The 27,744-nt window shown below is 44.1% G+C and overlaps 1 protein-coding gene across 1 annotated transcript in view; it reads left to right on the top strand.

Moving 5' to 3' along the window:
* Positions 1-27,744, top strand: part of LRMDA (leucine rich melanocyte differentiation associated) — a 1,104,570-nt gene that overhangs the window by 613,518 nt on the left and 463,308 nt on the right. Inside the window, exon 5 of the mRNA XM_082639797.1 lies at positions 4,420-4,537. Within this exon, the coding sequence (XP_082495923.1) occupies positions 4,420-4,537 (118 nt within the window). The remainder of the gene's footprint in view (positions 1-4,419; positions 4,538-27,744) is intronic.

The raw sequence follows: 27,744 nt of genomic DNA on the forward strand, positions 1-27,744 counted from the left end.
GCCCTCTGGAGCAGGGGACGTGAGCCTGAGAACTTAGACGGATCTCTTTTCATTAATCAGTGCCCTGGCTTAACAAGCAGTTTTATAAATCTGAAGCTGTCTCCGGGTGCTACAGGATTTATAGAGGGGGGTTTCTGCCATAAAGTGGTTTATGATGGCTGCCTTCTGTGTTATTAGTAGCTGTCTCTTCCTTCAACCATTGCTGTTTGATAATAGCTTTAAAACACCCAGAATTACTTACCTGCAAGCCCCATTCCTGATAGCCCCTGTTGACAGTCTGAATAAGTTTACTGCCCTTTTGTTGTACTTTACCTTCAAAACAAACTGATTGAACCATCAATAGCTCGTGGAAGCTGACAGAGGCATGTCATCTGGACTAGCCCTGGTGATTGCAGGTTATCTGGGGGAGTTAACCTTCCTGCATTGTTAACTGAAATGTTTTATGTACTGTGCAACTTTAGGATATGGCTGTGATAACCCCAGTAACTAAGTAATACATCACAGTAAAGAGTTTTTGGTGCAACAAATAACCCTGGATTAAATTTACAAGGGTTGAATTGATATTGTAAAAGCCTTCATTCTGTGGCTTCGGGAATCCTCTCTTGTATTTTTATGGCAAACTTGTATTATACTCAGGATTGAAGCTGCAGCTTTTGACACCCTGACATGACCTAGAACAAAGGGAAATAGATCTCCCAAGACCAGAATGGGACAGGCAGGCAGAAAGCCCACTGGACTTATCTCTTGGCAGTAATGTTTGGAGCCAGTTCCAAACCACCAAGGTACAGGAAGGTCTGGTAGATGTGGCTGCTGTCTGGGCGCTGGGTACCACAGACATTGGAGCAGGACAGACCATTAGCAGAACTGGGAAGGAGACTCTTGGTGGCCTTACCAACCTCATAATTCCAAAACTGTTATTCCTCGTGATGTTATTTTCACTTGCACAGTGGTTCGCAGCATGCCTGGTAGCATCAGCCTCACCTGGGAACTTATTAGGATGTGAATTTTGTGTGTGTGCGTGAGGTACGCGGGCCTCTCACTGCTGTGGCCTCTCCTGTTGCGGAGCACGGGCTCCGGACGCGCAGGCTCAGCGGCCATGGCTCACGGTCCCAGCCACTCCACGGCATGTGGGATCTTCCCGGACCGGGGCATGAACCCGCGTCCCCTCCATCGGCAGGCGGATTCTCAACCACTGCGCCACCAGGGAAGCCCTAGGATGTGAATTTGAGGCTTCATTCCAGATGTAGTGAATCAGAAACTCTAGGGGTGGGGCCCTGCGATGTGTTTCAACAAGGCATCTGGGGGATGCTGATGCCCCCTCAAGTTTGAGAACAACTGTGCTAGAATATAAGCTCATTGAGAGTAGAGACCTTGTCTGTTTTGTGCATCACCTTATTCTCAGTACCTAGCGCAGTTCCTGGCAGGTGGTAGCTTCTTAATAATTATTTGTTGGGTGAGTGAATGTGTAAGTAAATGAAAGAAGACATCTCTTAAGACACGAACTTGGGGCCCTGAGCTGAGTTTCTGACTGAACTATCTGGGACAAGCCTTCCTGGTGCCTCTCAAACATCTTTAAGCATCGACCACCTGGAAACCCCAGGCTGGCCAACGGGATGGGAGTCAAGTCACCTCTAGTTTCAGGGGTGACTGGCAACCTATCCCATGGGTGTTTCTTTGGTTCTAAAAGAAGAGTGCTCTGAAAACAGCAGCTCTTTGTCATCTAAAATTTTTAACTAGCTTAAAAGCCAGCACTTCTCTCTCTCTCCTTTGATTTCAGGGCTGTGATCCAAAGTGGGGCAAAATGACAACGTGCTGTCTGTTGTCACCGTGGTTCCTGCCAGCCCTGTGAAGACATCTTTCATTCCATCATTAAACACTGGCTGATTTTCTAATACTGATGTTTTCTTCCCCTGAATATTCATCTTTTCCCACCCTACACTTAGTGGGTGTCTTTACTCCTTTGAGCGTCACTCCTGACATATTGTTTCCATCTGTACGTGTCTTTATTTGAAAGAATCTGTTGTCATCAAGACTTTGCTGCTACAAGCAGAAGATGGAAGTTTTTTTCTGATGCTGACTGAGGCCAGTGGGAGTTCTCCTGGAGGATAGAAAGGTCATTTGGGCCTTTGTAGAACTTTTCTAATTTAGGGTAAGCTTAGGTGGCATTTGGAGAGGGAAATGCTCAGGGAGAAGCAGGAAAGAAGGTAGTGCATAATTTGAGGCCAGGGAGGAAGCAGGAAGTAGATCGTCAAATTTCCAGGACCTCAGATGTTGGTGTGGAAGTTTCAGGGGAGGAAAAGGATACGCAAGATAATTTAGAGTATTTTGACTTTAAAAAAGAGTAATATGAAGGCTGTGATCAGAGGCCTCTAAGCTGTTGTCTCTGGCACCTGAGTGATCAGCTAAATCTTTTACCTGGACAAGCATATGCGAGGCCATGGGGTGATGTGAGACCACCTGATGAATGGGGAAGCTGGCCTTGGGAACCCAAGGCTTTGCTGAGGAGGGAGGCCTGCTACACACCCCAAGTAACATACGCGCGCACCGAGAAAAAGCTCAGTGCTTGGGCTGCTTTAGGGCTTGGTTCTTTGAAGCCTTCTTGAGATTTCCTGTTCCTCTTTCTTTGTGCTCCCAAAGCTACTTTGTGTATAACCTCAAACTTGGCACTTGCCTATGCTGATTTCTAATTTCTTTGTGTGAGTCTTTCTTCCTCATTACACTAAGACCCTCTTTAAGAGCAGGAACCATGTTGTAATCACCTCTGTATACCTAGGGTCTGTCACGTAGTAGGTGCTTAAGAAATATTTGTACAAGTGAAATGAACTGGTATTTTATGGAGTCCGTTCTAATGCTACTTTCCTAAATGGTGTGAGGGTGAGGGAAAAAAAAAAAAAACCTGGTCCCTGCCTTCAAAAAGCTTATAGTTTAGGTGAGGACATTAACTGAACACCAGCAAAACAGTTAAAAAACAATAAAATGTTAAAGTGCAGGGTGCTGAAAATGCCTCCTGGGAGTGTTGAGAAGGGAGAAAGCAATGCGGGCTGCGGGTGCAGGAGAAAACTTCCTGTGGGTTGGGATTTGGAAGATGAGTGGGTACAGAGGAGGCTGGGTACAGGGAGAAAAAGTCAGATTCCCATGGAAATGATTTATTGCTTTTGATGTTGGGTCCTCAGCTCTTCTTCCTAAGCAGGACAGGGTCTAAACAATGGCTCCTTTGATTGATGGAGTATGGGGGCTTGATGGAGAGCATCTGGGTTGGTGACTACCATTGAGGAAGGAGACGTATAGGCAGGTGTCTATATCTTTTATATATTTATTTATATGTTTATGTACCTGTCTCCTGGCCAGGCAAGTCTTCTTTTTTTTTTTTTTTTCTTTTTGCGGTACGCGGGCCTCTCACTGTTGTGGCCTCTCCCGTTGCGGAGCACAGGCTCCGGACGCGCAGGCCCAGCGGCCGTGGCTCACGGGCCCAGCCGCTCCGCGGCACATGGGATCCTCCCAGACCGGGGCACGAACCCGTATCCCCTGCATCGGCAGGCGGACTCTCAACCACTGTGCCACCAGGAAGGCCCAGGCAAGTCTTCTTGTCAACTCCATACACCTGCTTGATAGTTCATCACACAAGAGGTCAGTCATTGGGTTATCCTTGGAGGCCGTAATGGATCCCAAAGACTCTTTCCAGGGGGATGGAGACCATATAGCATTTTGGGGGCTATTAATATCCCCTAGAAACCAACTCTCCTTGTTTCTCCTTGATGGAGATAACCTTCATAGTGCCAGTGTAGAAGTAACTCAGTGATGATGAGAAAAAAGTCCTCAAGACCCCTGTTTGATTCCTCAAGGGAGCATTTCTCAGCTCTATGTGTTTCTTACTGCTATCCAAAAGTTGTCCAGGTTATTATTATTATCTTGATGGCAAATTAAAGTTTCCTGTCTCAGCTTCAAAATGAAGATTTGCTGTTATCTCAGAGATGAGAATGATACAGATGACCCATAGGAATGGCAATGACATTAATGGTATGATCAGGTTGTAGGTTATTTTCACTGAGAACTTCTTGTGTAGCAAAGATGTTGGGTCCATTTTTCAGAATGGTAGAAGGTAAACACGTTGATAGGATCTTACTGGCTAATCCAGGTGTGTGTGTGTGTGTGTGTGTATGTGTATCTACCTTTGAATCAAGAGCAACCATTGGTGTATATTTTGAAAGTTTAGTTGTGTATCTGTGTAAAATAGAATGATTTGGATTTCCCCAAAGAGTGGTTATTCATTCTTTGTGAAAGAAAAGAGGAGAGGCAGGAACCAAGGTCTAAACTTCTGAAGACCTAACGGTGTAGTTTCCTGCTCATCAGACAAATTGCATGAAAGTTTGAGGCTGTCATCCCAGTCTTCCTGAGTTACCTCTGACTGTTCTCTTCCAGATACTTTGTTCTGCACAAGCTGCCCAATTTGAAGTTTCTGGATGCTCGTAAAGTAACCAAACAAGAACGCGAGGAAGCTTTGGTCAGAGGGGCGTTCATGAAGGTGGTGAAGCCCAAGGTAAGCCCTCTACTGACTATTCTTTGCAAGGATTTATGCCTCACCTGTTGAGTACTCTTTGACCCTGGAGGAAGTCCTCCTATGTGTTCAGAATGCAGGAGGGATCTCACACCGGGATTTCATCCATGGATATACTGTTGGCCAGTAGAACTGGGTATAAACTGGGTCGTCCTGTGACCCAGCCTAGGGGACCTTATTGGTAAGGTGATTTCAGGCAGATGGCTCTTGTACCAATAAAACAGCATCATACACAGCCCAATGGTGACGTTCCTGGGGAGGATTTCGGGCCTCCTGGAAGATGTTTTATTTACAAGGTGGGGCCTCTGCAGGTCTGTAGCTAAGAAAGGAGAAACAGGAAAGCATTGGGCATTTACTATTTCTCAGGGTGGGTAGGATTCCTCTCGTGCCTCAGAGGGGGCCCTTCTTTCTTGGGACCAAAGGGTAGCTGGGGGAGAGTGATTTTCTCTTGTCCACAGGTGAGGGCTCAATAGCTCTTGGAAATATTGTTGGCAGGGAAGGCGATTATTCTGACAATGTGATCTGGGACTGGTGTGTGCTTCCGTCATGTAGCTCATGGGAATGCTGTTTACTGACCTTTGCTTCGCCAGCTGAGTCTGCCTGGGGGCCATGGGATTGAACATGGTGTCATCTTAATGACAGCATTGATGAGGCAGGGGAGATTTGGCTTGGGGTCCTGGATTCAGACACAAGGAGATTATTAAAGACATGGGCCTGGGAGGAGCTGGGGTCCTTCAGTGAAGCCTGAGGCTGGGGAATGGACTTGATGACCCCTTTGGAGGTCCCTCACTGCCCTGGAGCTCTGTGGTGCTACGGTCACTTCCTGTGGGATCCTAGCTCGTGTGTTGAAAACACTAGCCCAGAAATCCTTGAGGCCTCGTTTGTCCTCACTGATTGACTTCGAGTGCTCTGCACATGCATTGGAAGTGATTAAGAGGGAAAGAGGAAAAAACAAACAGAACCAAAACAGAAAAATGAAACCTCTTCTGTCAAGTTGCTCAGCTGGCAGCAGACCTCAGGCCACTTTCTTTCCCTGAATCCATGAGGTGCAACTTAGTTCCCGTTATGCTGAATAAAATTGCTAACAGTTGTGGAAATATATGATATGGAGAGTATAATGCTGGCAGATAAACGTATTGTTACCTGTTTCAGCATGTGGGAAATTAATTGAGTGATTCGCTTCGTAGCTATTAAAGTGTTAACAGTTTTACTAATGGAGGCACCAATTTGATGTATTGCTCATGACTGCCTTTAGTTATTCCAGCTTTTGTGATTTTGTCCAAAAGAAATAATTTATTTCTTGGCCTCCTTTTTTTTTTTTTTTGGTTAAAAGATTCCAGAGACAGCCCGTATCACCAAACCAAGTACGACAAATAGACTGTTTATAGTATCTTGGGTTCCTACCCATCCTGAATCTCTCACCGTCATGTATACATGCATTTTATAGAATAGATGCTATTTCTCCTGCTCTCCTTATCTTTCACATGGAAGCTCTGGAAATCCGGAGGGTTTGTAAAGATATACCCATCGTATTGGGGTGGGGTGTCAATGTCATCCACTACTGTTCTAAGGTTCTTTGTGTCCAGGTATGTGAGTCCTCACATAATCTTCTAACGTGGAAGGAAGGGAACGTTGGTTTACTGTACAGATGAGATAACTCAGGCCTTGAGATGCTATTTGGGCTGCTCAAGTCACCAGCTCATCATTGCTAGAGCCCGTGCTTTACCTGTGTGTCTGACTGCAGAGCCTACATTCTTCCACTCTGATCTCTTACCCCTGGAGCACTCATCTCACCATTCTCCCCATGCGTCTCTCTGTCCAAACAGAACCTCCGAGGAAGGCCTAAGTGAAGAAAACAGGAAACAGCAGGACTGTTCTGTTGGAGTAGAGATGGGGGGAACTGAAGTCCTCCCCTGCCTCTAAAAGCAGGGAATGACTCCTTAACATCCAGCAGTAGCTGGTTCTCTGAGTTGTTAGCACCATCATCAGAAATGCTCTTCAAAGCTCCACATCAGTTTCTGATCAGTTATAGAATTAGCTCCTCTTTGTGTGGTTGATACTACCATCTTTACTAACTGTGTTAAGCTTTGAAATATCCATTAATTATTTGGAGAGAGACAAAAAGACTCTGACAAAGCATGAGGCCATTTGGTGGTTATCCTTTTGTAGAGTTCCATGATTTCCAAGCTGGAGAGGGCTTCAGAACTCACCTGGTCTGTGCTCTTATTTTATGGGTGAAGGAACTGGGAGAGGACATAGTTCCCTAAGGCCCCACAGTCCCTTGGAGGCAGAACTGGGACCAGAACCCAGACCATCTGGGCTCCCAGTGAAGTGTTCTCTTTACAGTGTGATCCTTTAAGTGCACTGGAGGATTTCTCTGTGTTCTGGTTTCATATCAAGCTGTATGCCTCTCATGAATGGCAGGCAATTCCCTTCTGTCTGCTGTTTGCTGGGCAATGTGCTGGTACTTTTCTTGCAGATAGAAAGAGGCCAAATGAGCTCCTTGCTGAATTAATAAATTGGGATTAAAAAGGCTGGTTCTCGCCTGCTCGCACTATGTACAGACATATGTTTGTTCCTTGCAGGTGTGTATATACGCTTTCCATCTCTGTGTGTATATATACATATATATATATGTATATATACACACTTATATATATATGTGTATATATATATATATATGTATATATATGTACTAGGAGGTATGTGTACACCCGGAGTCGGCTCCTAAGTGGAGAGCAATTTCCTCTCCGTGAATTGCCGACACTGTGCTGAGCACACTTGGTGAAGACCTATTTTTCATCACGGACTCGGAATCTCAAGTTGGCTTCTGTCCTTTCTGAGGCAATGGCATCCTGTTTTGCTTACTTGGCAGAATGCGCCGATGGATGATCAAGGGGGCCATGATTTGGGGAGCTGTTCTCATTTTATTCCTGACATAAAGTATTTGGGAGAATGGAAAATGCCTCTCTAATCACAGCCCTTGCTTTGGAGGTAGGGAACAGGCAGTCTGGGTGTTCTCGGCTGACGCAAATGCAGAATCATCCAGTAACTCATAACCCCCCTAAGTCACAGGGTTTGATCTCGTACCTGGCAGGCCCCAGCGCTTGAAGCGCGGAGCTGGCCCTCGCTCCCTCTCACGATGACACATTTCTCCTTCGTGGCTGCCTTTTGGCTTTTGTTGTTTAAAAGCTGCCTTCTGTCTGAGCTCTGATTGTACAGGACGATGCTGGCATTCATTAGGAAGTGACAGCTAACATTGCAGTGGCTCTTCTAGACTCTGTGTGTGTGTGTTTAGTGAATGGACGTACAACAGCTAGGCTTTGCTCATTTCCCCAAATTTTAAAGAAAATATATATCTCTGTCAAATATTGGCCATCGGATCATGCCACTGTCAGTGCAGAGAGCACCAAGCTGGACGCCGAGGAGGTGGTAGACCACAAAGAACGGATTCTGTAGTGACCAGACCGTGACCCCCCCTCGCTGCCCCGGGAAACGTAGATCAAATCAGTGCAGAGACCTGTCCAGGAGGGTGTGCATGGCAGGCACGCCGGCCCTGCACGTCAGAGAGACAGTGCAAGAATCCAACAGTTAGAATTGCTTATTATGTCCTGGCTTTGTAATTGTTCATCCCTGTTCTGGCAAAGAGGACAGTTGTCATTTCTGTGACATAATTATTTAAAGCTGAGCCCTCTTGTTTTACAGGCACATATAGGAAGTTGGCTACCAACAGTTTAATCTTTGTAATCTTATAGAAGCGATGGGAGGCGCAGCTACCAGGGCAGCTGGACCGAGAACCTCAGCCTCTATTAGAAAGTGTTTAGACATGTGTGTTTTTGCTTGTAATCATGGCCCTTCTCTTATAGGTAAGATAGGGTCATCGGTTTGTTTGTGAGTGTCAGTGTGTCCTTGAAAATATGACATCCGTGTCTTTATGTGGGCACACCTGGGTTTCCTATCCTGTGTAGCTTGTGCATTTGTGTAGTTTTGCATTGTTTTGCATATTTGTGTATGTGTCTTTGGGTATTTTTCGTGGGGGGGTGCACTATAGAATGTGCATGTGTGTGTGTGTGTGTGTGTGTGTGAGAGAGAGAGAGAGAGAGGAGAGAGAGAGAGAAAGGGGAAGGGAGGAAAGGAGGCAGAGGGAGACGTGATGTGTTAAAGGAATAAACATGTACCTTTGGAAATCTTTTTTATTCTTGTCCTTAAACTCGAAGTTGAAAGCTATTTGGGTCCAAGGACCGCCTGCTTCACTGACTACACTACATAGTCCTGCTCTTGACACTTGGAGTTGGGCCCAAACTTTTCTGGGTACCTTTAGTTTCTTCCATCTGTGTCTATGTTTTTGGAGTTCCAGGCAAAAGGCAAACTAGGATAAAGACAGGGAGTGGAAGCATCTGGAAGCCCACTCTTTGTCAAGACAAAGCTGCTGCGCACCTACTGGTATGTCAGCTCCATGAGGATAGGAACTTGCTTTTGTTCACTCTATCTCCAGGGCTTGGTCAGTCACAGAGGCTCAGCCAATACTCGTCAAAGCAGTGAACTATGAACAGAGCATTTCGGAGGATCCATCAAAAAAGGTCATCCATTTTTTTTATTGCCTCAGTGTGGTCCTCTGCAAAAGCAGGAAAAGGACTTTTGCCATAAGAAAATGTAATAACTTGGATCTGTGTGTTGGCAGAAAAGAGGGATTCTGGGTCGCATATTTGTTTTTCTAAAGGATTTACCCTGGGATTACTTATGATGGCAAAACCTACAGCCATCGTGATCCCCAGGGCCATGGCTTCTCCATGGGGCAGCTTTGCTGGGGTGGGCAGCAGGGGTGCAGTCCGAGCTCCCTGTCACTGCTAATGTGTTCTCTGAGTCCTTCTCTCGGAATCCTTCTGGTCATGTTAGGGATTTTAGGGGGAAAAAGTAGCTTTTCTCAGAAAACATGTTGGGGTACTCCACAAGTCTGTGGGTTGTTAAAATGAGATTTTCCTTGTCTTAGCTGCTCTTGTGCTTTCTCTGTGCCATAAAGGAGCACTGCCTCATGGCTTGTTTTGTTTACTTATTGTTTTTTATGCCTAGCCTAGTTCTTCACTAAGTGTTACCTTGTTCTAAAGCACAGTGTGTATGTCTTTCATATATTCTCTTACCCCATGGAGCCAATTGCAAACATGTGAAAGGTTATCCGAAATTACCTCTAGATAGGTTGCAATTACTAACATTTACTCTATACTCAATATTTTTAAAAATATATATTTTACATAAAGCCAGGGTATGCCTGTAAATAACTATTGTAAACCACATGAACACACAGTTTAAGTAGGCAATAAGCTGGTAGACGTTGAAAGTTCTCTACTGTGCCTAACTGTCAGAAGAAGACTAAAAATGTCAGTTGATTTTCTAGATATTTCTAACTACCTGAATACGTTAGTGTTTTACGGTTCTTTTCTGTTTTCACACAGATGTTTCTCGTCTAGAGACGTATTCAGATTCTATTTCCAGTTACTTTATAGTAAATTTTGAAGGGAGGAAAAATTTCTAATTCTTTTTTGGAAGATGCTTAGGCATTGTGTTTAGAAACAACTTCAGAAGCCAAAAATTTGCAGTTTGTGTGTTTTTCCTTCTTCTTTCCGATTTCACAGTTTGCTACATTCATTTGATGGGGGGATCACTTGTATTTCTTCATTTTTAGCACCATGGCCTCCTGTGTCTCAAATAAATGCTTTCAGAGTGTTGCTTTTTGGAGACCATGTTGGTAGCTTTTTATGGCCTTGCTTTTAGCAACCCTCTGAAATCAGAGATAGACCATTGCAGAGAAGTTGTGTCTCCAGCACCCTAGAGATAAAGTGCCCTAGCAAAGCCCTGTAGATAGGAAATTGAAACCACAATAGAAGGAAAGTGAATAGAACTGTAGTTGATGGTAGCAGCCTCTGAGAGCCACGTCCAGATGTCCCTGGGGCCTGGGCAGGTGCTACACATATAGTACGCATCATTCTCCATTAAGCCCAGTATGTGGTGAGATATCATTGTGTCTCTGTTGGAGTCATTGCCTTTCACTGCACCCCGATGGCCCAGCTCCACATTCATCCTCTTTGTGGCCTCTAACATGCTGGCTTTTTTTCCAAAGACGTTTGGACAGACACATGCCTAGAGGATCATGGAAGTAAGTGGCATTTTTTGGGGAATGAGATGTGTCCCTGGCGTCATTTGTACAGCCTCTGGAACCTACCCATTGGGAGAACTGTGGTAGATTTCATTATTTGTCTAAAATCGTTCCACTCCTTCTGCCCTTGCCATGGCTTCCCCTTTAAGAGAGAGGCATACCTCTCCATCCCATTGACTTTGGACTTGGCCATGTGGCACTTAGGCCAGTGGGATGTGAGTGGAAGTGACAGCACGCCACCTCTAGGCCAAGGCCTCACGAGGTACTATGTGTTTCCACTCACCCTTCTTGCACACCCGCCATTGGCTGTGGAAACCACATGAAATGCAGGTTGAGCGGACACACGCTAAGATTAAAGCCTGGAGCAGAACTACCCCAGCCACCCTCGGACCTCTGCACAAGACAGACATGCTGGTCATAAGCCCCTGGGGCTTTAGGAGCACTGTTGCTGCAGAAACCTGACGAACGCATAGGCCGTCCACGCTCACATTCTGTCCTCTGGCCTTCCCCGGCCACGTGAACCAGGGCTCTTAACTGAGACACAACTTGGGGTGTAGTGAAGTTCATGGCAGTTTTGGGTGTCACAGCACCAACTTCGCTAGGCTTTCTGGTTGCCTCACTGATTAGGATCGAAGGCCAGCCTCAGGGTCGACTGGCTGCTTAGCAGTGAATTATTAGTTGTGATGAAACTTTCCCGATATGTGAGTCAAAGCAACACCTAGCGTATATTAGGTGTCCACTATGTATTAGATATTGTACTAGCGACTTAATATTATCTCTCAATTTCTCTTTGAACTCGAATCTGCCAATGATGATCAGAGAACTTGCATACATCACTTAAAATTACAGAGCAATGTGGAATCCAGTTCTTCCTCAGGCCCACTTAGGCCCCTAAGCTCATGCCCTTTTTCCTGTATACCTTAAATTTCATCATCCAGAGGTGGAGATATAATGAGAGGCAGGAGAAGAAGAGCAGGAGGACCAGGACATGGAAGGGAGCCCGAGGTAACTTTATAATTTTCAATTTTGACCTTGTGACTACTCCCTCCAACCCATTTTGGTGAAGATCTGTGGGCTAGGCCGAGAATTGCAGGAGCCAGGCGGTGGAGGGCTCTGTTTATTAGGCAAAGCTTGCAACTTAATTTGAAGATGAGGAGGAACCTTGGGAGGGTTCAGAGTGGGAGGAAAGTATGGGCACGTCTGTGTTTGGATCCCTGGGTGTCTGGCAGGTGGGGGTTCGGGGGGTACTAGTGCTCTGTGTATACAGCAGGTGTTTTGGAAATCTGTACAGAGGCAGCTGCCGGCCTGAGGCCACCCAGCATGCGGAGCACCCAGGCCAATGTTGGTGCTCAGGTGGCCACGCAGGTCAAAGAGCTGGGGCCCAGAGCCCTCCCCTGACCACAGGGAGGGGTCTGGGTGGTAGCGAGCAGCTCAGATGCTGGGATGAGGAGAAAGCCGATGGCTGTCAGAAACCCTGTAGTAACTCACCTGGCAGTGGGTCTCTGACATTCTAAAAAGTTCTTTGACTCGTTCTTACCCAAAAGACCCTGTCCCCTATGGTATCAGCTACCTTAATTTTAAGGAATGAATTTAAACCTTCTTAACTGAGCCATGAGAAATCCTCATTTGTGTGATCTCTGGTAATGATTAAGATGGAGCCTTAATAGCCGACTATGTCTGTAATCTGTATATTTCCAGCCTGACATTTTCTTGATCCACTTTAGAAGACTGTTTTTGGTATTTTCCATTTTTGCAATTTAGTTTTTTAAAATTATTTTTAAAAATTAAGCTTGACGGGAAAGAGAAGAGGGGAAGAGGAAAATAAAGATCCTTCCTTAAGAAAGTGGGTTCTCAGAGCATAAAGTTGGGGTGCTGATTTCAAGTTACCCATGTTTAAAGCTCACATCACCCTGTATTCTGTGTGCAGCTCAGGACTTGGCAGGGAGCTGTCCTCCTGAGACAGGTGCATTGGTAACCTGGGGCAACACCTTATCCTTAACATGCTTTACTCTCCTTGATCTCCCCCCCGCCGACACACACACACACACACACGCACACACACGTGCGCGCGCGCGCGCGCGCACGCGCGCCGCCACCACCACGACCACCACCCTTTTCGCTTTGAGCCTGATGATTCCAGGCCAGTGATGAGGAGGACTGGGTTGGAAGTACAGGACCAACTTGTCTAGAACAGAGGAAAAAGGCCAATGACTGAGGTCTGAGTGAGGGATCATGATGGCCTCAGTGTTCTCACCCTCCGCCGGTTCCCTGGGCCTTGCTCTCTACCCTTCTGACCTCTGTGGCTTCATGAGTCTCTGCCTTGCTTAGAAAGTCCCTTCTGGACCCATGGCAACATCAGATTGTAGGGACTAAACCCTCAGGCGTATAGGGTTCCTGTAAGGCAGGGAAGCCTGCAGGATGGATGGCTTACTAGGGAAAAATCATGAACATTGTTCTGAAGCTAACTTTGATTCCATGTTAATATTACTTGTAATTCCATGTCTAAGAGAGGAAGAGAAAACAAAGATGGTGTAGTCTCAATTTCTGCTCTTGAGTTCTGGTTATTTCCAAATTGCCTGCAACTAATAGCAGATGTACTGGTTTGCTGCCATAACAAAATACCACGGACTGGGTGGCTTTAACAACAGAAATTCCTTTTCTCACAGCTTGGAGGCTCCAATTCCAAGATTAAGGTGTTGGTGGGATTGGTTTCTTTTGAGGTCTCTCTCCTTGGATTGCAGGTGACTGCCTTCTTGCTGTGTCTCCACATGGTCACCTTGATGTGCACACATAACCCTGCTATCTGTTTGTGTGTCCAGACGTCCTCCTCTTACAAGGACAGGTCATATTGGATTAGGGCCCACACACTGGCCTCTTTTTAGCTCAGTCACCTCTTTAAAGGTCCTGTCTCCAAACATAGTCACATTCTGAGGTACTGGGGGGTTAGACTTCAACATAGAAATTTTGGGGGGACACAATTCAGCCCCTAACAGCAGACGAGAAGAGTGAACTTTAAGAAGAATATATTTAAGAAAACTCATGTAGGCTTAGTGATAAAAGGGATGTCTATGATACTTAGCATTTACTTGTTCTTTTCATTGTCCCCAAAAGCCTAAGAAGCAAAATCAGTGAATAGAATAAAGTAGTAGGATAACCTTAGGTTTCCAACTTGATGGGAGTTAAAAGTCTTCACAGAGTTTGATTGAAACAGAAATTTGACCTGTTTGCCTGAGTGCGGCTGATAAATACTTTTCAGGATCTCATCCAGGTGAGTGCCAAGCAAGTATGCACAGGTAATTGCCAGGATTAGTGGGAGCTCCAGTAATGACATCTCCCCCACACAGGAGGCTGAGTGAGGAGCCCGATGCTCAGAGGGGAGCTTCTTCTCATTAAAAAAAAAAATTACCCCTAGAGGTGCCCTTTGCCCCAAATTGTTCCTTGAGGAGTGAAAAGAAGCTGTTTCTTGTTATAAGGGAGAAGTGTCCTGACACATGTCCACTGGTCTCTGCCTGTTTCTCCAGAGCTTATTTCTCCCTGTCAAGACCTCCAGGAACATCCAGTTCCCCGGTAGCTGTTGGAATCCGCTTGTGAGTTGGTTCCAAGTCTCTAGGAAGTGTGTTTTTGCCTCTTCATTGTTTTGTCTACCTGTGGTCACCATGGCTAGCTTCTGGGGCCCGTGTCTACACTCTGACTCTAGATGCAGCCTCACTATCCCTCTGAGCAGGCAAAGTGATGTTTCACAAGCATGATGGGGCAGGTCTGCCCTTGGGGTCCTTGAAGGCTGATGGTACAATTAGCTCTTTTATTTGCTTTTCTGCTCCTTACAGTAGAGTGTCTTAGATTAACAGACAGGGCGCCAGCAATAATGCACAGATGCTCTGTAATTGGGGCTTCCTTTGATGTTAATTTAGCGAAGTTCAATGCTATTGTCAGTGATAGCAATTATGCTCAGCCTTTTCACCAAGGACATTTTAGGATAATTTTATTTTTCATGTGCATTTTAAAATATGGCAGTAAATTTTGAGCTACACTACCTGAATTAGAACTCATTATTTCTTTTCAACAGCCAACCACTGCTCTCTGTCTAGGCTCCAAAGCTGTATCTTTATTTTTCTTTTTTGGCGTGGGGAATTTTAAAGTGGGGCTTCTACCTCACGAAGCTTTTTAACTCATGAGTGAAATTTAGAAGTGAGTCTTTTGCTTTTTGTTGGCGTTTTGTACTGTCCCAGAGACTATCTGGCTTAGTGACCTCTCCTGTGTTTTATCTGGACCATTTTTATTCATTCCTTCCCATCACCTGACCTTTATTTTTGTTCTTGACATGATTCAAGAAGTTGCCTCCAGCTGTTCTTTTGGGAAGGTTTAAAATCTGCATTTATCATGGCTCTTGTCTTCCATGGCAAACCTATGGTTCTTACTTTGTTCATGGGCTGTTGTCAGATTTGCTCTTCCATTTGGGGGCCAGTCTCACTCCAGGTTTCAGGATTATATTTAGGTTTGGACTAAAGGCCACACTTCTGCCATCTGTTTCTCCATTGTTACTATGGGGCATGTCATGCCTCCTTTCACATTTGTTGTGAGGATTAACTGAGATCATGTGTGTAAGCAGCTCACACAGTCTCTCTGGTATGTAGCTCGTGTTCTTAGGTGTGGCATTTCAAAACAGCTCTGTTTTGGGGCCATTGCTGTGTCTTCCAGTTGTGCGAGTGAACACGACGAAGATGATTTTGGCTTGAGTTGTGGGGTGTATTAGTTGCCTGGGGGCTGCCTTAACAAAACACCATAAACTGGGTAGCTTAAACACCAGAACTTTATTTTCTCACAGTTCTGGAGGCTGGAAGGTCCTCATCAGGGTGCCACATGGTTAGGTTCTGGTGAGAGCCCTCTTCACAGCTCGCAGACAGCCATCTCTCACTGCTGTGTCCCCATGTGGCAGGAGGAGGGAGAGGGAGAGCAATGTTGATTGATTGACTGATACCTCTTCCTCTTTTTATAAGGCTGCAGTCCTGTTGGACTGTATGTCCTCATTTAACCTTAATTACCTCTCAAAGACTCTATCTCCAGAAACAGTTACATTGGGGGTTAGGGCTTCCGCATGTGAATTTGGGGGAGCATAATTCAGTTCATAGAAGGGGGTATTGCCCCTATAGTCCTGGTGACTTAACTGAGTTTTCTGGGATTTATACTTAAGTGTTTCTAAGGTTTTACTAAGTGTTACTTCCTGATGAGAGTAAAACACCTAAAAGAAAGGAATATGGGAGGAGAAAGAGGGCCTCCTGTTCATCCTGGGGAGGCTGGGCCTCTAAGTTTGGGGGTCTTCCCAGGCACTACACAGGCCTTTTTGTTCTCATGGTTATGGTGAGGGGAGGGAGCCAGGGCAACAAGAGGTGCAAGAAAAGTCCATGCAGTATTAAGACATAGGAAGTCCCATGGTCACTGATGCAAACAGGAGACAGTGCTGCACCGTCCCCAAGCGGACGGCAGTAGGGCAGTCCCCCCATAGAGTCCAAACTGAGCAAGGGATGCCTGGTGCAAAAATAAGCCCTTAAGCCCTTTTGTTTGGGTGACCTTGGACTCAACTCTCATAATCCTCCTCCAACTCCCTTGGCGAATCTGGAAATCAAGGCCGATGTTTCGATTCTAGAATTTGTCACTGGAGTCAGTCCCCTTCTGCCCTATAGTAAAATGGAGAAAACCAGGGAGTAAAATCTGGGGGCTTGTTACACATGTCCAAAGAATATTATCTCATCATTAGAGGGGGCTTTGAAAACCCAAGGTTGAGATACTGGATCTCTGGATAATTAGAAAACAACCAAGAGCTGTATTACACCAAGCCACATTTTTTTTTTTTCCCCTGAAAAATCTGTTTCAGTTCAGTATGTTAAAAAAAAAAAAAAAAAAAAAGTCTGATTTCTGCACTCATTCTAATTTTTAGTCATGGGATGTTTTGCAAAAGATTAAATTACAAATTATTTTTGTTCCTTGTATTCAGAAAAGCCTCAATACCAGTTTGTGCCTTCTGGACTTAGGGATTACAGAGGCCGAATCTGAACACTATGCATCGTGTCTGCTTAGGTGAAAATGGGTAGAAATAAAACAGATGAGGGAATGAAAAGCTGTGCCGTCTTTGCTTCCCCTCCCCTCTTCTTTTCCACATTATATGACTAAATGTGCAACTTTGTTCACATAACTGCTACAGACAGTTCACTGTGTAGGCCAAACGCTCTCTAATGCAGTAAAATTAAGAAATAATATGCTTTGAAAGTGATTTATGAGTGTGGTTAAACTGCCAGATTTACAAAGAAATAGTTCAGATCTTGGGAAGCCTCAGGAGTCACGTCAAAAATGAATTTGACCATGATTTAAACTGCTACTTTTCTTACATGACATTTAATATGTGTACTTTGGAGGCCCATATGTCTTTAATAAAATAGCATTAAGTTTTAAATATGATATGAATGCAGCCAGTTTCTAAATTCATAACCTTTTCCACAACTCCAAAATGCTAACCAGTAAGGGAGTCATACACACAATAAAACATAAACCTTAGAAAATAGCTTTTTATTAAAATGGTTAGACACTTGGCAGCTGGGTTGCAATGTAATAAATACTTACAGCATTGTGGGTTTATCAGACGTTGTTTACCCTACAAGCAACTGGGACCAGACAACTAATTATAACCCCTGCACAAAAGCAGTTCAGGCGGAGTACCCCTGAGCATATCTGAGAGGCAAAGTAGTTTTGCTGAGAGTCCTGGACTTAGGTTCTCAGAGAGCTGGGTTCTGATCCCTCTCCACCACTTAAAGGAGTGTGACCTTAGCCAGGTTGCACCATTTCGATAATTTTCCCTAGCGTGTGTCACGGAGACAGTACCACCTGCCATGCAGGTTGGTTGTGATGCTGAGAAACAGATGCATCAAGGCATCTGGCACAGGGCCTGGTGCATAGTAGGCGCACAGCAAAGAGAAGCAATTCTTTTGAAAATATTCTTTAATGAAAAAGTAGTTTAGGCAAGATCCTCAGGCCCCTTGTAGCAGTTCTGTGACAACTATAGGATGGCACTTAGAAAAGGTAAGCCACTTAGCCAGAGGTCAGTTTAAGTCTCTCAGAGAAGGAATAAGGAAGCTCCTTGCTTCACTCCCTTCTGAAAGGCACGAGCATGTCGGAACTGACAGCAAGACATACCTGGTTCAGGGAGAGCAGGAGTGTGTTGGTGCCACCATCACTTAGCTGTTCCTGGAGATGGAGGTAAGGTGTGCAGTGTGGCCTCTTCCCGCCTTCTGGGTTTCCAGGTCATAGAAAATGAGAGTTACTCTTGTAAGCTGTATTGCATCTCAGCAAAAGGTCTTTCATTGCTGCTGCTGCTTTGTGTGTGTGTGTGTGTGTGTGTGTGTGTGTGTGTGTGTATGAGAGAGAGAGGGAGAGAGAGAGAGAGAATGTGTAAACAGATCTCTCTGTGGAATAGTTTTGAAGTTAAGGCTTTCCTGATTTCCGTGTTTCTAGTTGCTTATGTGCAACTTGCTTTTCTGTATCTCAGAGGAAACAGCTAGTCTGGCCATGCAACTAAACATTTCTACCCTCCACAAACTTCCTTAGGAAGGAATTCCTGAATTTCCTAAAAGGGGAATTGTAAGTGATGTTTGAGCTCAGCCTTTGAATCTCAGGGCTCAGACTTATGTGTGGTAATCAGAGATTAAAAGGCCCTGGGACCATTTCATTTTGTTCTATTTTATTTTTAGATGTTTTTTAAAAACAATGTTATGATCCCATTAAGGGAAATTAATAAAGGAAATCTTTCAGCTGTATTCCCTACATGGTAACTCCATGCCTTTTCATTTTGCTCCATTCCATTTCAAACCTTATCCCTTTAGATAGGTATTTATGTGTGTTTAATGCTCTACTTTTTTACCTAACATTTTTATTGTGGTACTTTGTAGTCTTCAAGTTTATTCTTTTTATGGAGTCTACAGTTCTTCATCAAATTGATATAAGTACAGTCAGTTACCAAACCATTTTCCCACTGTTGCTAGATTTTAACCTTATATATAAAATACTGCTAGTTGTATGTGTATGGGTATATGTGTTTCCTTTAAATTATTTCCTTAGGATAATTTTCCAGGGATGGGTTTATCGGATCTCAGGATATGGGCAGAACGGCCATTTGAGGCTCTGTGTAAGAATGCCTAGGGACTTCCCTGGTGGTCCAGTGGGTAGGACTCTGTGCCCCCAGTGCAGGGGGCCCAGGTTCAATCCCTGGTTGGAGAGCTGGATCCCGCATTCATGCCGCAACTGTAAGTTCGTGTGCCACAACTGAGAAGCCTGCATGCCACAGCTAAGAGGTCCACATGCCGCAACTAAAGATCTCGCATGCTGCAACTGGGACCTGGCGCAGTTAAATAAATAAATATTTTAAAAAAGAATGCCTAGGTACCATCTTCAAGTTGGCGGTCCATCCTGGATGAGTCACTCCACCTGTGAGGCTGGAGGCAGAATGTAGGTCAAAAGGGACGCCTAACACTTCCAAGGCTCTCTTTGGAAATGGGCTTCCCAAGGTCTTATTGGTTGGTATGCTTCAGAGTCTGTGGGAGCTCCCACAAAGCGTGCATTGACCTGCTGAGTTATAGTCCTAGGGAATTACGGGTTCCCTCAACGTCCTGAAAATTATTAACAGCATGCAACCCTGATCAGTGTGAATGTGCCTTTAGACTGTTAGCCAAATCTTTGCATAATACCAATCATTCTACCTATAAAAGCACAAATATGTTATTGTTCTCAATAGGCTATTTAATGCAGCTTTGGGGAGGCAAAAAGAGAAAAGAAGATTACAAGCTGGCTGATCTTGCTTTTATTTCTCTTAAATCTATCCACACTTCTCAGGGGTTGTACTCGTTTAAAGATTGTATGCAACTGTGCAGTCTGTGTGATTTGGAAAGCAAATCAAACTAAATATGAAGTATTCAGCATGTGTTGTTTTTAAAAGATTTCATACATTTATTTCAAATATACATTTCTTCCCAAGTAGTGCTAAACCTATAATCTTTTTCTTGTTACATTTCTTTTTTTGGGAAGGAGGCCGAGAGGGTGACTTAGTTTTGGAGTGGAAGGTTCCTATTAACATTTACCTCCTTCTTGTGCGGCATTTTTCACAGCAGAGCTATTAAGGCTAATTATTTTCAGGTTTCTATCAAAGGGGAATATTTGAGCTGACAAAAAAAAAAGAAGCATTTATTGGGAAGAAAAATGGCCTGTTTAAATACGAAAGAGATCATTATCATGTGCATCCTACCTCCCCCTCCCAGTTATTAGTCTGTGAGGGGAAGAGGGGCCGGGAGACCCCAGGGGAGTCTGTGAGAGGAGGTTCTAGGGGGCTGTGCTCACTGAGAAGCTTGGTACCCCAAGAAGAGGCAGTGCTTTCCCCCCCTCATTTGTCTGCAGCCCATCTGGGTTGCTCATTGATCTTGGAGCTATTGCCAGTCTGTTATTTTCCTTCTCTTCTTGGGTAAAATTCACTGATCCTTGGTATGTAGTGGGAAGAATATTGGTTGGGGAGCTGGATGTATCAGTCAGGAAAGGCTAACTGCTGTGACAAGTAGCCCCCAAGTCTGTGGCTTCATCACTCGCAGTCCACTGAGGGTTTCTGGATGGGGAGTACAGAGCATCCTGTCCGTCAGGGACCTAGATTCCTTCTATCCAATGGCTCTGTGGTTTTCTTGGGTCTTGGGGTTCTTCACTGGCTTCAGCCCATGGATGGAGCAAGAACAAGAGTGTGGAGAATTGTGCACATGATTGATGGGCCTAGTTTTGAGGTGACGCACATCACTGATTGGCCAGAACTCAGTCAAACGGACACTCATAACTGGAAGAGAGTCTGGGAAATGCAGCTGTTGTACGCTGAATTGTGTCCCTGCCCCCAAGTTCATATCAATACACTGAAGCCCTAATTCCCCGCACCTCAGAATGTAACCATATTTGGATACTGTGCCTTTAAAGAAGTGACTTAAAATGAGGCTGTCTGGGTAGGCCCTAATCCAATATGGCTGGTCCTTATAAGAAGAGGAAATTAGACACACAGAGAGACACGTCGGGGGTGGTGGTGGTGGTGTGTGTGCGGAGGGAAGACCATGTAGGGAGGCAGCAAGAGGGCAGCTGTTCGTAAGCCAAGGAGAGAAGCCACAGGAGAAACCAACCCCACTGACACCTTGATCTTGTACTTCCAGCCTCAAGAACTGAGAGGATGAATTTCCTTTGCTTAAACCACCCAGTATGGTATTTTGTTATGGCAGCCCGAGCATACTAATACAGCAGCTTGGCTGAGGGCCCGAAAAGAAAAGTGGATGTGTTTGGTGAGCACCGAGCCCATCTCTGCCACCCTGAGCACTCAGATGTGAGTTCCACTCCAACAGTCAGCTTGCCAGGTGCTCTTGGGCAATCTCTCCCTCCAGAGCTCAAGTCCTCATCTACAAAATGGGTGAAGAGACTTAGATGACCTCTGAGGGTCTCCCTGTAGCTTTGTGATCTGACCGTGTGCGCAGATCCCCAGCCTGACATCTGGGTTGGGTACGAGTTCACCAGAGGCACCCGAGGCTGCCGGCCTCTGCGGTTGCAGGGAGATGCCACAGTGGCGTGCTGAAGAGCCCAGGTTTAGGGTTCAACAACCTGGATTCAAGTCCTGGCTCTCTCATTTGCTATGTGACTTTGGACGAGTTAGTGCCTCAGTTACCTCATCTTTAAAATGGAGTTAATAAAATAAGAGTTGTTGGATTAAAGGGTTAAAGAAAATGATGAATAGAAAGCACTTAGCCCAGGGCATGGTACAAAATAAAGGGTCAAAACGATTTAGTCTCACCCTCCCTATTTCCCTTTCTATCGTTTCCTTTTTCAGTTTTTATCTTCTTTTTAATTATTCTCAATTCAAAGTTTTGAATGTGAAGATGGAGAAATAATTAGTTTTGGAAGCATTTTCACATACATGATCTCATTCGATCCTCACAATATTAATAAGAGAAAGGCAGAATAGGTGCTCCCTTGTTTTACAAATATGGAAGAGTAAGATAGGTTGTGGGATCCACTGAGTATTCCAGAGAGAAATGAAAATCAGATTAGTACTCAAGTCTTCTCTTGGCCCAGTACTTTGCTATTATAGAATATACAAACTCGGCTGTTCAAAGTATTTCCCGACTTAGGATGAGAAGACTCGTCTCAGGAAAGGAGAGCCTGAGTAATCAGGACACCCTGTCACTGTCCATAAAGTTCCCTCAATGGGCACAAACTGGCAATGGCAGCTCTTCCAGAGGGGGCTACCATGGAACTCAGGCCAGTCCACACCTCCCAGAGGGGTCTATCATTTTCTTCAAGTCAGGGCAGCTTTCTGATGTATTGTGCAGGAAAAAAAAAAGTGTCTACGCCCAGGAGTAGAAAGAAAAGCAGGCTATGTGGTTAGCTTCCAAATGGTCCCAAATCTGCCTGACGGGTACTATATTGACCTAGTTTTAGGAGCACACTTTTCTTTATACTCCACATCACCTCTACTTCCTCAACACTTCCAGGAGGCAGGGACGTGGCCTTGCAATCATGTTTGCACTTGTGTGTCCAGCTCACAGCAGCTCCCATCTTCAAGCCATCAGGCTTTGCTTTTGTAACTGCAGAAGAGGAGCCCAGGGTCACACGTTCCCACCCAAACCGTAGACAGAGGAAGAAGGACCGGAGAGGCAGAGTGGGTCAGAGATTAGCTTGGTAGGGTCCTGGTTCCACATGCTGCAGCTTCAAGGCCAGGCCACTATCCTCATACCTGGAACTCGTGATCACGGGAAGCTGTTTTAAGAGGAAAATTAATTTCCCTTCTCTTTTATTCCAAACAAGCACTCTAGCAGGGCGAAATGCTGAGATGCACCACAGGCAGCTGGAGATGTTCAAGTTACAGGAAAATGACACGGCATTCAGGCTTCCTGCTCTCTCTCCTGTAGGGAAGGTTATCTGTCTTTGTCATGGCTAGTGGCGATTTATGCTGTCCATGACCACTGGGAAGGGAAAATATTCATACTTTAAAAATGCACCAAGACAGAGCTCTTCTTAATCAGGGATGTGATCATGCTAGAAGGAAGGAAGTTGAGTTTGCAAGGTCATGGTTTCTCCTTCTTTGCTAGGATGTCACCATTTATTTATGATCTTGTCATTTGAGTTTCAAGGAGTCTTTTAAAAAGGAGTTTGGAGTGATGAGGGCAAAAGAAGCTGATCAAGATCTTCTGCTTTTCAGGAAATATGGTACTTTTTAGCTTTGCTAGGCAGAGATTGCATTGCCACCCAGAGGTTTAGATGGAAAGAGACATGGATGAAGTCTCAAGATTGGAAACATTTTCAGGCCAGGTATGAAAATTAAATCTCCCAAACCCAAGACTGGTGTTATCAAGCTATAAAATAAGATGTCTTAGGTTATTTCTCAGAGCATAAACTCTAGTATTCTTGGCCCAGGTGTATAGAACTTGTACTCCCACTCTGATAGTGGGAGTGGGGCACCAGAAATTCCCAGCTCTTGAGAATCTTACTGGGGCTGTTCATTCATTGGAAGGAGGAAAACCAGCCCTAGGTGATGAAGACATTTGTCAAGGATGTGAGAGAGTTAGTACATAGAGGTACCTCCCTTTCTTCTCATTCCATCAAACAGGCAGAAAGGGATCTCAGGTTCATCCTTGTTAGATAACTTTCTTTGTCACCCATTTTCTAAAGTTTATACCCACTTACCTACAAGACTCAGTTTTTCAGTTCTTTCTCCCACCTGTGCATCCCTCCATCCCTCCATCCCTCCATCCATCCGTCCACCCATGTTATATTTACTGAGTGTATAATAAAAGCAACTGAAACAGAGTCTGAACCTTCACAGGGGGTGCTTTTTAGGGAAGATGAACTTGAGCTTTTCTTCCATCTTACTACAATACATTGACCTCTTCTACAGGACTTTGGTTCCTAAACATTGTTTCTCCTCTGAGTGACTAATAAAGTATATGGATGTTATAGATTGAGTAATTTAAGTAACTTGGCCTGTATACCTTATACTCTTATTCCCTCTTGGTTAACCACACTCTGACTATTAGAATCAGATGGACAGAAGTTCTCAAAGGAATTTTTAGATTGGTTTTCTATTTTGGATTTGGCTCTGGGAGGAAGAATCAGAAAGAGCTAGAGTTGTAGTTATGTGCACTTCAGGAAGGATGGGCATGATGCCTTTCTCCTGCCTCTCCCTGGGCTGTCCATGTGGACTCTGCAGGGAAAGAACACAGTCCAGCCCAGAGGAGTGGGTCTCTTCAGGTGTACAGTGGTCCTTGTGTGAAGAGCCCTAAGTGGCTTGAATTCAACAGTGAAGTCTCCAATGAGTTGGGGCAGTTTGGAAAGAGGTTTGGAACTTTAATTAGATGGAGACCATAGGAACAACATTTCATTAGAAAAAAAATTCTTGATGTCAAAATAAACCAAAGGGGAGAGTCTGAGAACTATGGAAAGGATATAAAAAATAAACAAAGTAAATATAAGTATTTTCTCCCAAGACATCAGAGTACCTGGAGACCAGGCTGTGACTCAAATCTAGAATCATCTGGTAATAATGGAGATGGTTCTCTTAAAAAATGCTGTGCATAGGTCATCTTGTTTCAGCTTTTATAATGGTGGGATAAGGAAAAGGACCTGACTTCATCCTGCTTATCTCTTGGGCTGGGCCTTACCTGGTAGGACTTTTGTGAACTTAATTGCACAGAACCTTCTCTCTGGGGCACCTGTGGTTATTTGATGCCAACCATGAGTTGTTGGGTTTTTAAAAAATTTATTCATTTTATTTATTTATTTATTTATTTATTTTTGGCTGCATTGGGTCTTTGTTGCTGAGCGTGGGCTTTCTCTAGTTGTGGCAAGCGGAGGCTACTCTTCTTCGCGGTGCACAGGCTTCTCATTGCGGTGGCTTCTCTTTCTGCGGAGCACGGACTCTAGGTGCATGGACTTCAGTAGTTGTAGCACACAGGCTTAGTTACTCTGCGGCATGTGGGATCTTCCTGGACCAGGGATCGAACCCGTGTCCCCTGCATTGGCAGGTGGATTCTTAACCACTGCACCACCAGGGAAGTCCCCAGCCATGAGTTTTTGCATTGTGATTTCTGACCTCATTTCCTACTGTTCTTCATTATGATTTTTTTCCTAGCTCAGTCTATGTCTCAAGTTTTTCATTTTCTTCTTCTTATTATTTCGTTATTATTATTGCTGACCCAGTATCTTCATGCACTCGTTCTCCTTCTAGGCACTGTGATTCCTTATCTCTCCCTCTGATTAATTCCTCTCATCCTCCATGGCCCAACTCAGACCCTGTTCTTCATGAAACCCTCTCATGGAATTGGCCTCAGTAATTCCCATACCCCAGACCTTCCCTTTAAATAGCCCCTTACAAACCATATTATATTTTCTAATATTTGCATGTATCCATCTTGCTTTCTCAACTGGGGATGTGGGAAGTGAATCTAATATATCTTCTGTTATACCTCAGGGGGCCAGACATAGGGATAGTCCTAAACTATCCTTGGTATTTATCACCTTTTACTGCATTGAGCTACATTGAGCTGATTACCTTCTTCCTCATGGCCAATCGCCAGTGGAGACCCAGCATATGCACCAGCACTCTCCTAACAAGTGGTGCTCTGAACATATGTTTATGAAACAGTGGCCAGGCTTGGGCCAGAGGGACATTCTGAAATTTATTTGGATGCTTGCTAGAGTTCACACTGCAAGGCCACTGTCCACATATCAGCTTTGTCTCAGGAGCTGACTCATGTTTTTCATATAAATCATGGTGAGTTGCCCATTATAAACACCTTGTAAAACTTGAAAGACTTTATGGCTGTTATTAGCTACTGCATTGTGATTTACTAGCTAATTCAGGCCGATGTGTGGATGAGTGTACCCAGGGCATCGTTTGTCCCATCTGCATAAGGTAGAGAGTAGAGTAGGCTGTGCACTGAGAAGCAAATGCCTCTTCTAAAAGCCTATGGCAAGTCAGAGTATGCTTATGTTTTTTTTTAATTAAAAAATTTTTATTGAAGTATAGTGGATTTACAATGTTATACTAGGTTCAGGCATATAGCTTAATGATTCAGTACTTTTACAGATTATACTCTGTTGAAAATAATTACAAGATAATGGTATATAATTCCCTGTGCTATACAACATATCCTTCTTGCTTATCTATTTTATACATAGTACTTTGTATCTCTTAATCCCATACCCCCAACTTGTTCCTACCCCCTTCCCACTCCCCTCTGGTAACCACTAGTTGGTTTTCTCTATCTGTGAGTCTGTTTCTGTTTTGCTATACGTTCATTTGTATTATTTTTTAGATTCCACGTATAAGTGATATCATATGGTGTTTGTCTTTCTCTGACTTATGTCACTGAGCATATCTTTGAGGTCCATCCACATTACTGCAAATGGCAGAATTTCATTCTTTTCTATGGCTGAGTAATACTCCATTGTATATATGTGTACCACATCTTCTTTAGCCATCCATCTGTTGATAGACATTTGGGTTGCTTCCTTATTTTGGCTATTGTAAATAGTGCCATTATAAACACTGGGGCTCACAACTCTTTCTGAATCAGTGTTTTCAGTTTTTCCAGATATATATCCAGGAGTGGGATTGCTGGATCGTATGGTAGTTCTATTTTTAGTTTTTTGAAGAACCTCCATTACTATTTTCCATAGTGGCTGCACCAATTTACATTCCCACCAACAGTGTAGGAGGGTTCCTTTTTCTCCACCCCCTCTCCAACATTTGTTATTTGTGGACTTTTTGATGATAACCATTCTGACAGGTGTAAGGTGATATCTCATTGTGGTTTTGATTTGCATTCTCTAATAATTAGGGACATTGAGCACCTTTTCATGTGCCTGTTAGCCATCTGTATGTCTTCTTTGGAAGTGTGCTTATGTTTTAAATGAGCAGATTAGCCATCACCCATCTTGAGATGGCCTGTGTCTCCATGACACCTCCATCCAAGAACCCTTGGCGGGAAACAGGACTGCCGCAGCCAGCTTACTTTAAGCAGCTCCACTAAAGACTTCCTTATTGAGGGCAGAGAAGAAAATAAAGTTGAGAGAGAAATATCTGGAATGGCCCTGCTGACACTTTTATGTTTCCCAATATGTACAGCATCAAATGTTTTATCAGCCTCCAGTTAGTATATTCACATTTAACACTTGTCCACTTTTTAAATAAAAGTATCACTGTTAGATTGCCTATGGTGTATTTGTTTATATAAAATCACATATAGCCAGGGATTGTGTATAGAACATTATATGTTTTATATATATTTTTTTATTAATGTGTTATGTTTTCATTTTCTTTTTAACCCTACTAATTGCCTAAGATGGGACCAAAGAAATCCATCTATGTATGTGGATTTGAGAATAGGGACTAAACTGGGTACAGCTTAGACATTGGGTTTGTAGTTTATTTAGAGAGGAGAAAAATCATCTACAGAAACACACTGATACATGAATACGAAACATGGATGTATAACTATAATTGCTTACAAGACGAGCATGTTTATATGTTCATATGTATTTATTTACATTTATAGTTATAAATGCATGTTATCTAATACGGATATTAAATCCCATCTCTTACTCTATGGTGTAGATTTCTGCTTTGATTAGCTCATATTTAATGAACTATATCTCCTCTTATGTAAAGATTTCAGTGATGTCATGCCATAGAACCCAGTGGCATGGAAATGAGATAGCTCTTTGCAATTGCAAATCTTAGTCCTTCAGCCTCCAGCTATAAACTTGACCTAGCAGGGTTTCCCTTGTACCCCTTCCTCAGCCTGGGCATCCCTCTCTGTCATTTTGGGGCAAGCTGTTCAAAAATGAGGAGGTTTGTCTCCTAAATGGTTGCGTCAGCCTCTGGTCTCATTCATAAAAGCCCCAAACAAAGATTTATTTATTTCAGTTATAGTTAGTGCCTTTGCCCATGAGTTTCTGGCATGATGAGCCAGAGCTAGGCAGC

This window comes from Mesoplodon mirus (genome assembly GCF_964341445.2).
Source record: "Mesoplodon mirus genome assembly, chromosome: 2".
Taxonomy (NCBI): domain Eukaryota; kingdom Metazoa; phylum Chordata; class Mammalia; order Artiodactyla; family Ziphiidae; genus Mesoplodon; species Mesoplodon mirus.